The sequence below is a fragment of the Abramis brama genome (genome assembly GCF_963993115.1).
Source record: "Abramis brama genome assembly, chromosome: 24".
In the NCBI taxonomy this organism is placed as follows: domain Eukaryota; kingdom Metazoa; phylum Chordata; class Actinopteri; order Cypriniformes; family Leuciscidae; genus Abramis; species Abramis brama.
The window spans coordinates 27,472,446-27,484,823 of NC_139986.1; the positions used below are offsets into that span (position 1 = coordinate 27,472,446).

Genomic DNA, 12,378 nt, shown 5'->3' on the forward strand with positions numbered 1-12,378 from the left:
AAAGAATTTGAAAATTACTTTTCTACTATAGTACTAATGGAAAAGCTTTTAAGACTGTTCATTTGTGTACTGTCTTCAAAATCTTTGATTGATACTGTAACAGATTGACCTAATTAACTGGGGTGCCAAACAGGTGATTAAACCTACTAAATTTCAACTAAGTCAGTCAATCACACAAAGGATTCAAACATTAAAAAAAAGTAGGAACCCTTAATATATGGGAGATGACATTTAAGATGACAAAATCTTTCAACAAAAAGAAATCAGTTAGTTTAAATTCAGTTCATTCCTTTTCAACTCATTTGGGGTGCAAACCACCAGTTTCACAAGTTCACATTAACAGTTCTTGACTGAGTTCTCAATCCAGCATAGTAGCTTAGAGTTCATATGTTCTTAGACCATTAAGTCCATTCAGACCAGCACTGAGCAACCAGTCCACTGTGCAGTTCAGAAAGAGTTTTCAAACAATATTTACACAGTCCTATGGACACTCAACTGCCAAACCCAACATAAGAATATAAGAAAGAAAAAAAACAATACTTGTTTGGTTTTGTCCCATCAGTCAGTCAGACAAATGATCTGTCCTCCATTGTCGTTTGTCTTGTGGATCATATTCTATTTATTTGGAATAAAGGAACAAATCTAACTCCATATTTATATTGTTAAAGTTTTATTATTTAAGAAATTCATAATATTTAAAGTGCAAAGGTAAAACAAAGTAAAATTATTGTGACAGATGTGAAAGGGGAGAATTTATATGTGCGTCAGGTTTTTTGACAAGATAGACCTCCGCACAGGATACACTTTTTAATTTTCAACAGCACAAGTACAGTATATCAGATAAATTGCATTGGCTGTAATATTCTTGGAATTTTATCTTGTAAAATTTTGGTTGGAAATGAAGAATCATGCAGGTCATTCATCTCTCTTAGTTCAGGCAACATTATAACAAACAGGTCTGTTTCTATTTTAAAACACTTAGACCACAAATGATTTACTTGGAATTATTTTATTTATTTATAAGTTTATTTGAAAAGGGACAGTAAAAAAAAAAAAAAAAAAAACATGATTCCAGTTGAAAGCTGGAAATATGCACATAGAGAGTATAGCATAAGATAATTTGCATATCGGGTCTGTAAAAAGGCTTTTCTAATTAAAATTTTAAAAAGGAAAGAAAAAATGCTTATCATAGAATAAAGCTTTCAGCTAATGTACAGTAGCTTATAATTTAAACATACATGCAAAAACATACCTAAATGAACCTGTACCTATTTTAAGGATACTTCCAACCCTGGCAACATTAATAACTAATTATTAATAACATTAATAATAATTTTTAATCAGCGCTTTAACATCAATGTAAATTACTTTATATCATATACTGCTTTAAACTCATTTGGCAACATGTGCCAGGTTTGGGACCCTTTACAGAAAAGGCTCTTTGCCCTTGTGTAGTTCTACAGTAATCAATCCTACAATTATTCACCTGCTGTACTTCTAGTTCTGTCTGTATTATCTTGTCTCTTTATCAATTTATATAATACAGGTGGTGCCTTATTGTGCCAACATTTAAAAATCTATATATGACTCATTTTTAAAATTAGTAAAACTAAGCATATTCCAAAAAAAAAAGAAATTATATGACAATTATCCAATCGATTTGGCTTTTTACCATTATTTTTAGAGCCTGATTATACAACATCTCAAGTTTTTAGTAAAGCAATCACTAGTTTGAGTCCAAACTTTACAGTACAAAATGTGAGACAAGATCATTGCATGCATAAAAAGATGAGCTGGCTCAATTGTGATATATTATCTAAGAAATTAAACATACATTAAAACAATACAATATTGTAATAGTGTACATACATTAAACATACAACAAACATACACAACACAAACTAAATTTTAAAAACATAGTCATAGTCATTTATAAACTTTATAATAGTAATTTAAAAACATGATTGCAGCAGCTATAAAGGAATTCTTGTATCTCTTATTATTCAGTCAATAGATGTCACTGTTTAAGAGCAAATTGTCTGTGTAATGATTTTTTTTTTTTTTTTTTTTTTACAATTGTCTGATTAATTGTTGTTGAAAAAAGCTAGCATGGGACTGCTATCATATCCATATCATATCCATACCTGCCTCATACACACAGTCATACCGTTTCAAGATTGGACACAAACTCAAAAAATGTAAATTTAAATGAACACATCAATACATAGTGATAATGCAGCTTTATATCACATAAAAGGACACATTCAGAGTGCACTTGTCTGATTTTCTTTAACTAGCTGCAGGATTTAATTTTTTTACTTGTCTTGTTATGTATCCCAGAGCTCCATGTTTTCCTTCTCCTGCTCTCTTCTTGATGTTTTCCAGTGTTTTTGCTTTTTCAGTCTCATTTATTTCCTTCAGCTTCTCAATCAGAAAATCAATGTGCAGAAGTGTGTTCAGAGAATCAGTGTTGAGTGCGATCATCTCCAGAGTTTCCACACAGTGAAAAGCTTCAAACACCAGCTTTATTTTCTCTTTCTGTAATTCTTGCAGTTCTTCTTCCAGCTTCTGGACCACAGACTCACCATCTCCAATTTTGTCTTCATATTTCTTCTTTAAATCTTCATATGTCCTCTTCTCCTTCTTTGTCTTTGTTTCATATATTTTTGCTTCTTTGATGTGTTTGCTATAGTGGCATTTATTTGTGCACACTGAACAGTAATCATCTTTCATCACACTGCACCATTTGAGATCACTGGCCCACCAGCATCCTGGATAATGACAGTTTTCCTCACAGACGCTGCAGCATGTCGCCTTTTTAGTTAAGGGCCACTTTTTTGGATCAATATCAACACATTCTTTGTAGGGCACTTCAACTTCATACTCAAAGTCTTTATTGTCCTCTACATCTTTCTTGTTCTTCTCCAGAGCTTCTTGAGTTTGTTTCAGCTCCTTTTGCTTTAGTTCTATCACTTGAACACGTGAGCGTAAATTGGAAACTTTTGCTTCCAACTGATTCCGTTGTTGTAACACATCTTGAGTCATCTTCAGGGTTTTTGGTTTTATGTTGTCAAGAATCTTGAAAAAATCTGTCATTCCTTTAAAACTGCGATTCCATGATTGTTCACGTATTGTTTCATATTCTTCATCAACAGGTTCTGACTGACAGTTGTCAAACAGGAAAAACACAGGCTGATTCTTGTCATTCACTGCACACTTGACTTTAGTCACTTTAACAGCCGTCAGAGCATTTTTAGGAGGAAATCCATTTGAGTGTGTGAAGAGCAAGACAATGTTTTCAGCAATATCTCGTCCAAATAAAGACTGAACAGCATCCAAAACGTATTGTTGTCTGTCAGAGAGTCGATTTTCAGTTGCTTTAATCACCAGGCAGACTATGTGTATTTCATGGATATAGTCATCACATCTGCTTAAATTAAGCAAACCTATGGTGATCTCTTTGTCTTTCTCAATATTATGCGTGTCTCCATATCCTGGTGTATCAATTATTGTTAAATGGATTGGACTCTCTTGTAGATAAAACCCATAAACAGTGACGCTGGAGGTCTGACTGTGAACTGATTGATCATCACTCATCTGTAAAGACTCATCCTTGTCTGTGATCTCAAACCAAACCTTGTCTTCTCTCTTTATTTCTAAGATGTGGTTGATCATCGCATTGATCAGGGTTGTTTTTCCTGTTCCTGTTTCTCCAACCATCAGAATGGTTTTATGGGGTTTGTTGTTGTCTCTTTCCCCGAAGGTCTTTTGCCTAAATGGTTCAGATTGATCATGAGAGTCTGTTCTCGGTTTTAGACGATATCGACCTTTCGCATATTCACTTTGACTAATGATTTTAGAAATATTGTGCAGTTTTTGTTCCATGCTGGCCATATTTTGTCTGTCATATAAAGCAGAAAACAACATAGTTAGGCATGTAATTAGTAAAAGTAGTAATAATTGTTTTACCAATGATATGAGGCAAAATTATGCAACTTTTCATCAACACTACTTTCATCATAATAATTCTACAAAAATCAAGGAACTCCCGCACACTATCGGTTCTTCAAATAAGTATCATTTTATTAGCAACGTTTCGGCCTCACAACCTTCATCAGGCATATACAAATATTCAAACTCAATCCCATTTAAAATAATCACGAGACCAATCAATGTCAAGATCCATTTGTAACCAATTAAGCTCAGTGACTGAATACATAATCAACACCACATCATCATAAACAGTTTCAAACATAATTGTAAACAATAACAAAGTAAAAAAAAAATAAAAAAAATGCTTCATCATTCATACCCCGATGGTGATAAAGTCTGAAGGGTACAAATCCAAAACAGTCAACATTTCTGTAAGAGCAATTCAATATCTCCCCCTCTAGGTGGCACACTCACATTTTCAATCCCACAAAAACGTAAGGAGGAAACATCATGATTCGAAGATAGAAAATGAGCCGCAACTGGATAATTTACATCTTTTTTTCTGATAGAACTCTTATGTTCACTAATTCTTTGTTTCAGTTGACAATTGACTCATAACCTAAACCACAAGGACAACGGATCAAATAAACAACATGCGTGGAAACACAAGTAATCACAGAATTGATTATATATATTTTTACAAGTTCTTGGATGACAAAATAAATGATGTTTTAAATGTATTATTGCACTGAGCAAAATTCCCACACCGATAATTACCATTCTGTATAGGACTGAGTAAACTCTGAGAGGGACAAAGACTGACACTCTGAAAACGAGCAAGTACTGCAATCTTTTAAATTCCTAGCCCGTTTATACACAATCTAAGGAGGATGCTGAAACATTTTGCTCAACTCCGGATCAGAAGACAACAAATGCCAGTACTGGGTTTTATAGCATAGGACTTACAGTAGGTGAATGAGTCGTAATAAAAGTAAAATAATGCTTTTTTACTTTTTTTGTCTTATTTTTTTAACAACTCAGAACGTGTCTTTTGAAATGATGTATATGCTTCATCAACCCATTCTGATTATATTTTAAAACGGTATTCATTTTTAATTGGTAAAAATCTACTCTAACAGCCCTACTGTGCCAATGTCTATAGTCCTTCCTACCTTTCAGTAGAATCCACCATGACTGGTTCCAGCTTAGAGAGTCCAAAAGGTTTTTTGCTAAACAAAGCAAATTGATGCTAAACCAAGTAAATAAATGTTAAAATTGTTATATAAGATGCAAGTTCAGAAAGACTTGACAGAATTTATAATGTGATTTTTTTTCAATGGAAACATTTAATCTTTCCTTTTATTTTGATTTCTTCATTTATAAGGAGTAGGTTTTAGCAATAATACACAATTTGAGATATATAATCAAAATCATTACTACACTGAGCCACAGAGCCTACATAAGAGCAAAACAAGTAGACTTAAAGTATTACCTGTTTGTAACAATGCTTCCTTCTGTAACTCACTTCAGGAACTTGAAAAAGGGAAGACACTTGGTTGTGTTTATACCAAGCCAACACCCATTTTTACCGATCATGTGATTTGCAGGAAAGAGTCAAACTATTTGTTTTCAAAATTTTAGGTTTTAAACATGAAATTACTGGAAAAATATGTGGGTTGTGAAGGTTCATTTTAAAATGTATTTCATTACAGATTACAAAATGCTTTAAAAAGTAATTTGTAAATGTATTTTGTTAGATTACACAAGTGTTGTATCTTAATCCAAATACTTTAGAATACTTTGGAATACTAATAAGGTATGTAACAAAGGGACCACCAAGCATATAGTACTTGGTTTTTTCTCTGCATATTATTTTAAACAACATCAGTTTTCTACAATATTTGTTTAAGGAACAATCATTTGACATAATCTTTAAAAAATAAAAAATGACTCATGCTCAAGAAGGCAACATTAGGTTCTGAAGGGCAGTACTAAAAGAAAAAATATGATCTTTAAACAAAAATTTACACATCATCCTGTCCAGCTCTTACAGTTTGCTGCTCACACACAAATCCTTACTTGTCACACAATTTCTGAAACCTGACACTCAGACACCAGAACCACACACCAAATCTGCAAAACCATAGGCTAATTATCTGCCAACACAACATACAATTCTCTATGTAACACAACAATCTAACAGGAAATATGTTGATTTCCTTTTTCAAACACAACCAATCAAAATGCCACATAATTCATCAGTGCCTCTCACACACTCCTCACATGTGCAAACACTCATTGCTTTACTGAACACAAACCAATTAGGGATTTAGAATAGGCCTATAAATAGGCCAAAAGTCAGGTTATAGGTTTTTCGGACTGTGTAATACTGTATTCTTAACCACAAATTCTTACAGTAAAAAAAAAAAATAGTTTGGTTCCAATCTTGCTTTTGTGTTTACCGTGAATTTTTCAACATCTCTCTGACAATTAATTTCAATCTTGTACAGAAATGTAAATAGGAGCTCATGAAAGAAGGGCTTTAGGTTTTGAATAACTGTGTGTATATGATATATCCAAAAATATAATATGTAACGAGTTAGCTCAAAGAAATATTAATAATCAATCATAACTGGTTATAATTGATTGTGAATATTTGGATTAGTTAATATTAATTATCAATTAATTAACTTAATGTTGTAAATTAATATTACAATCAGTTAACCTGTTTGTCCCATGAACACTCAGTGTTAATTGTTTATTAATTCTAAGAAATGTTCTTAGAAATGTTCATTATTTTTCTGTGATTGATTTGTGCACCTGTGCATGAAAGCATGCAGCCATTGTTTGTATTTCGCCAATACACTTCGACATGCCTTGCGCAAGGCTACATTGACTCCCCCACAGGTTTCTCTGTGGAAAAAAGCCCCTTCGTCAGTGTGTGTCCCAGAAAATTCACTTTGGTCAAAACCCACTGCAACTTCTCATTCGATGCTTTGAACCCTGCCTTCACAAGTACATTGCATGTGATAATTGAGGCTTTTCTGCAGTCTTCGGCTGTTTCAGCAGAGATAAGAATGTCATCTGCATATTGCAGCTATGCAAGGACTGAATGACTTACTGGCTGACACGACACAGAACACATAACTCTTTGGAAGAAATCCAACAATCCAGCTCCTCCAGGGACAATCTGTTATATGCACCCCTAGAGTATGTATGTAGATGGATCTTGCTCAAAACCTTCTGATGGTGTTTTCTTTTTGGTGGGTATTCAATCATAAAACTCAATTGCACTATCATAAAAGCATACGCTCTACGTCACAATTTGGCACAAGCAGCTGAGGTAATTGCACTCACAAGAGCATGCATACTCGCAAAAGATAGAGCAGAAATAATTTTGTAGCGTCTGGACCAATCAGACACACACAAATTATTCATTTATTTAATGAATAATTCAGCAAACTCACTCTCCCAACAAAGGCCTGTGAAACTTCCCCCAAAAACTAACATCCCAAATGAAGCTAACACACTGGCAGAACCCGGTTTCCTGTTACAGGACACACTGAGACTGATAAGAGTTTTACGACCCAAAGGAATTTCCAGAGAGCTGCGACTCTCACTTAAACTCTTGCAGAGGAGGAGAAATAAACCCTGTTAATCCTATATTCTATATATAACCACTTGAGAAATGTGTAAACATTGTATCTAACTTTCCCACCTTGTGATTTTCCTTTTATTGTGGTTTGGCTTTTGTATTCTTGTAAACTCTATTGGGTTAATGTTTCAGACTTTGCATATTAGGGTTAACCAAAATCATATGTGTGGCATGTTTGGTCTCTATAAACTCCAGTCTTCATTTCCCATTTGTTAATTTACATTACATTTTGCTAACTTTGTGACGCATTAGTATTATAAGCATCTTAAAGAGACTTGTTTTTAACATCCAATCAAATTACATGTTCAAAGGCCTGCTTGAACAATAGGTGGTAAAAGATTTTCCCTCCAAAGGAAAACACGTCTTATTGGCTCAAACACCTCCAGAAGGTGTGGCATCTTCACGCTTTAAAGTCACTGATCACAAGATCAGCTCTCTCTTACTCTTTTCTGAAATGCTGATGTGAAGATGATGCTGAACTAGAAGTTTCTAAGGACCCCCAAGCTTGTGCCAGGCTGCGGCCTTGTCTTTCCATTCACCAAAGATACTCTGACTACCACTGGTTCTCTCTCATCAAGACCACATCAGCAAAGATCAACTGGAGCCTTAACAGATTGCATCTGGACAGTTTAATTCAAATTGGCGAGACATGCAAGTATCGAACTTAGTCTCACTATTTGATACATTAAGTATCCTTTCCCCTTTTAAAGAAGGGCGTGTTAGAACTAAACTGATGGTTTGCTCAAGGCTGTTGATCTGCTGAATTTCAAACAATGCTGTAACTTCTTGCTTCCCTGTATTCTGCTTCAGCTCTCTTTCCCTTGGTAAACTGTATGTATGTATGTGTGTGTATGTTAGAGTAGTTTAAGAGTTTAGACTAGTTAATAAAATCTTGTTCATGTCACACGTAAAGTTGTCCATGTCTCAAGCTCATAACTGGAGTCACTAATCATATAGATTTTGGCTACTGCTCTTAGTAGTACTGTAAATTAAGAAAGACATTTCCCATGCCCCGGAAATGTACATTTCTTAGAGTTAATAAACAATTAATCCTGAGTGTTCATGGGACAAACAGGTTAATTGATTGTAATATTAATTTATGACATTAAAGGTCCCGTTTTTCCTGTGTTTTTGAAGCTTTGATTGTGTTTACAGTGTTCAATATAACATGTGTTCATGTTTTGCGTGTAAAAAAAAAACTGTATTTTTCACACAATTTATTTATCTGTACACCGCTGTTTTCACTGTCCTAAAAACTGATGACTTCCTTGTTCTATGAAGTCCCTCATTCAGAAATACGTAACGAGTTCTGATTGTGCCCGCGGTTCTTGTGTTGTGATTCGACAGCAGCTTAGTGCTCGTTGCCTGGAAAGGTCACGCCTCTTACCATAACGTGGAGATGCATGCGCTCAGTGTTATTGTAAACATGTCTTTAATATTACCTTATCAATTTGAGCCGGAATCAGACCCGGAGAACATAGATGAAGAGGATCGATTAGAACCTGTTCAAGCACGACTTTTGCAGGATGTTTCACAATGGTGAGCTGTTTATTTAGTAGTTGTCATACTTTTACGTTTGGCTGTTACCTTGAATTGGTTAAACTGTAATGTTAAATGTTACAAACTGTTATAAAAGCTTGTGGTATATGGATCTGTCGAATTAACGATGGTGTTGTTAAATTTTTAAAATAAGTGCATTGTTTATTCCTACCTTAGTTACACGTGAGCACGAGTTTTGATTAGTAATATATGTTTTATATTTTCGGGAACCGAGTTAAACATAAATTGTAACCATTGATCTCTAAGTACAGCATCCCTGGGAAGGCCAAACAAAGGTGATTTGACTCCGGGATGAAAATAACAGCGTCTCAACGACATGGCGACAAACACACTCTACAAACGCAACTCTTCCTCTTCTCTGTGGGAGAGCAACAAGACCACACCCCCTTTTTTTGTGTATTCCTGTGGGTGGAGGTTAGTCAAAAAACTGTTCTAGTGATGTCATTAAAGAAGGAAGTAGAGGGATGTAGTCCAAACCGGCCATTCACGGTAGGCTTTGAAAGGGGACTTCTGTTAAATAAAATATCTCGCTTGGCTTTGAACTTTGAGCTTTATAATTTTAAAAGGTATTATTTATGCTCTAACAGCAACATTACACACTAACTAAAGTTTGAAAAATGGGATCACGAAGAACAGGACCTTAATTATATTAACTGATCCAAATATTCATAATCAATTATAACCAGTTATTATTGATTATTAATATTTTATACAGCTAATTTGCTACAATTTATACAGATTCAAAGTATGCAAAGTGGTGTAGTACACCACTTTGCCAAAACATGGGCTCAAAGAAATTTTAAAGCTGCAGATGGGAAACCAATATCCCACTCAGGGTTAATTGCAGACCTTACTGAAGCAGTACAACTACCGGCCAAAGTGGCCATAGTGGCCATAGTGAAAGACAAACGTCACTTGACTGGAGATGATGAAACATCTATGGGAAATAGGCACGCAGGTGAAGCAGCAAAGAAAGCAGCGCAGGAACAAATTCTGTCACCAGATAGCCATGATGTCATATATGGCAGGCCAGGGACGGATTATGACTTGTAAAGGCCCTTGGGCCAGTTATCTCCAAAGGCCCCCCCCCTCAGTGCGATGATAAAATCGTTTTTTGATAAATATAATGCACAATGTTGTTGGTGAAGACAGGGCTGCCAAATCTCACGCATCATGTTGACACTGTTCTCCGTTTTTTCACGCAATGAAAAATCCCGGAGCAAAGAGGCCACTGACACCAATAGACAAGACAACGCAGGTTACTTTTGATCAGACACTGCGTCAGACGATTTTGTCGGGGCTTCAGCCCCGAATGTATTTTCAAAAGTTGACTGACAAATATGAAACCGGACAATAGCCTATGAAAAGCCCCGAAATCATAAGCTGCCTTATTTCTTTGTGCTTTGGCTTTGTTGCTGTCTCTGACTGGTGATTGTTGAAATCTCTCACACAAAGACGCACCACGTGAGTGATTTCAGCCTATCCTAGAATATCTCCAGGATTTGCGCGCAACAGTAAACAATCTCACAGCAATAAAAATAATAATAATAATAATGCAGTCAGCACCGCCGCACAGTCCTCTGTCAGATGAGATGTTTTCAGGCTATATGCAGGGGCGTTTCTAGGTTTTAAAAACATCAGGGGCTGAGCCCGAAACGTCAGCGGCTGGGGTTAGAAGATAACATGATTAATTCAGCCCTGGCACTGTAGCCACACCAGCCCACAAAGTTGGTTTCAGCAACTTTTTTCTTTCTTGAGTTACTTAATGTTTTTGGCACTAATCATAGAAGAAAACCAACTTTTTCTAACTTCTAACTTTTAAAAAGAAAAAAGTTGCTGAAACCAATCTTTAATGCTAATATATAAATTGCTCATTTGCCTCTGGACACAAAAAGATTGCACTGGTGTTTGATTGAAATGTAACATCTATGCAAAATAATCCTTGCACGATTTCTCATTTAAGGTCATTCCTGTATGGAATATGTGATTGTGTATTGTCAACAATAAGCAGAAACATTCTGCATTTCCATTTTGTACTGTGGATCATTCATTACAACATTTATCCTCATTCTCATGGTTACGAATCTGTTATCTGCTTGACAAATAATTTATGCTACTGCCCACTGACATGCTTTTAAAGCTATTGTTATCCAAATTTTTTGGCCTTCAAACACCTTAAAATGCATATATGGAGGTCCGAGAAATTCAAATTTTAGAACCCCCCTAATACCTCACATTTCAATGCACGTGTTTGTGTGGTAATGTGGGCTGGTGTGGCTACAGTGCCAGGGCTGAATATGGAAGTAAAATAATGTCAAATGTTTTTGAAACAAAAAGCCTGTTGAATTGCACTACTTGAAAAAAAACAGGCGTTGCATTAACCATGCTTGCATTTTTAGGGCTTGCATTTTAATGGGCTGAAATTCAACATGGTTGAATATTTAAGCTGTGAATATTTCAATTAAAAACATTTCAAACACATTTTCATTATTAAAAATTCAATAATCTATATTTACCTTTAATATTTCACTTCCAAAATATTCAAACTGTTTAAAAATACAACCTATAATATTCAACAGGCAATTTTCGGTCCCATTTTATTTCGCTTTGCAAATTTACTTCCACAAATTCAGTGGTTCAAATTCGACAGTAAATTCAACGGAACTGCAGGAAAAGCAGTAGATTACCGAGATACTCTCCATCTGCTGTTAGTCGACCTCACCAGAAGGTGGTGCAAAAGCGCGTGTTGTTGACGAAGACCAGCAACAGTTAGAGCAAGCCATTCATTCATAAAACTCATTTACAGCAATGTAAGTGTATTTGTGATTATTATGAGGCGGTTTTGTGTTAAATTCAGTGTCTTCACGGTTACTTTCCCTGTGTAGCCTACAAGCATCTTTCTCTACCGTGAACAAGATTATAATGTTATTCCCCGATGCGGATATAAAGATCCAATGTTACATTTTTTAGGTTGACATATATTTCTCTTGGTTGTTTAGTGGCCTTAACTTTATATTGTGGCGATGTGCTGCATGCAGGCTATTAGGGTTTCCCTCAATACTTAAGGAATCCCCTTCTTGACATAGCCTATAAAACGCTTAACGTAGCTTAATGGACTAATTACAGTGATATAAAAGACCAAACTCGCAGGCAAGCAGATGGACTCAGCATTAAACTTTGCGCGTTATTCTGGGCGTTTCCCAGTGATACATTGGCATAAAGTTGGCTTG

At 35.3% G+C, this 12,378-nt stretch overlaps 3 protein-coding genes across 5 annotated transcripts in view; 2 read left to right on the forward strand and 1 right to left on the reverse strand.

The window, feature by feature from the left end:
• The window catches only part of LOC311075330 (uncharacterized protein), a 250,040-nt gene that overhangs the window by 43,594 nt on the left and 194,068 nt on the right, over nucleotides 1-12,378 (forward strand). The gene's annotated exons all lie outside the window — the stretch shown is intronic.
• LOC311075333 (uncharacterized protein) overlaps nucleotides 1-12,378 on the forward strand; it is a 467,028-nt gene that overhangs the window by 41,103 nt on the left and 413,547 nt on the right. The gene's annotated exons all lie outside the window — the stretch shown is intronic.
• LOC311075672 (uncharacterized protein) lies at nucleotides 1,348-5,477 on the reverse strand. Of its 3 annotated transcripts, XM_084103211.1 has the most exons (3): nucleotides 5,426-5,471; nucleotides 5,106-5,182; nucleotides 1,348-3,901 (listed from the first exon to the last, which is right to left on the reverse strand). In XM_084103211.1, the coding sequence occupies exons 2-3, from the start codon at nucleotides 5,123-5,125 to the stop codon at nucleotides 2,290-2,292; spliced, it is 1,632 nt and encodes a 543-aa protein (XP_083959337.1). In that variant the 5' UTR covers nucleotides 5,126-5,182; nucleotides 5,426-5,471; the 3' UTR covers nucleotides 1,348-2,289. The 3 variants fall into 3 exon arrangements, with proteins under 3 accessions (XP_083959337.1, XP_083959336.1, XP_083959338.1); XM_084103210.1 differs by having other exon boundaries at nucleotides 1,348-5,182; nucleotides 5,426-5,477; XM_084103212.1 differs by lacking the exon at nucleotides 5,426-5,471 and having other exon boundaries at nucleotides 5,106-5,415.

Coding starts and splice junctions, on each gene's coding strand:
- LOC311075672 (XM_084103210.1), bottom strand. CDS start 3,927: ATGTTGTTTTCTGCTTTATATGACAGACAAAATATGGCCAGCATGGAA.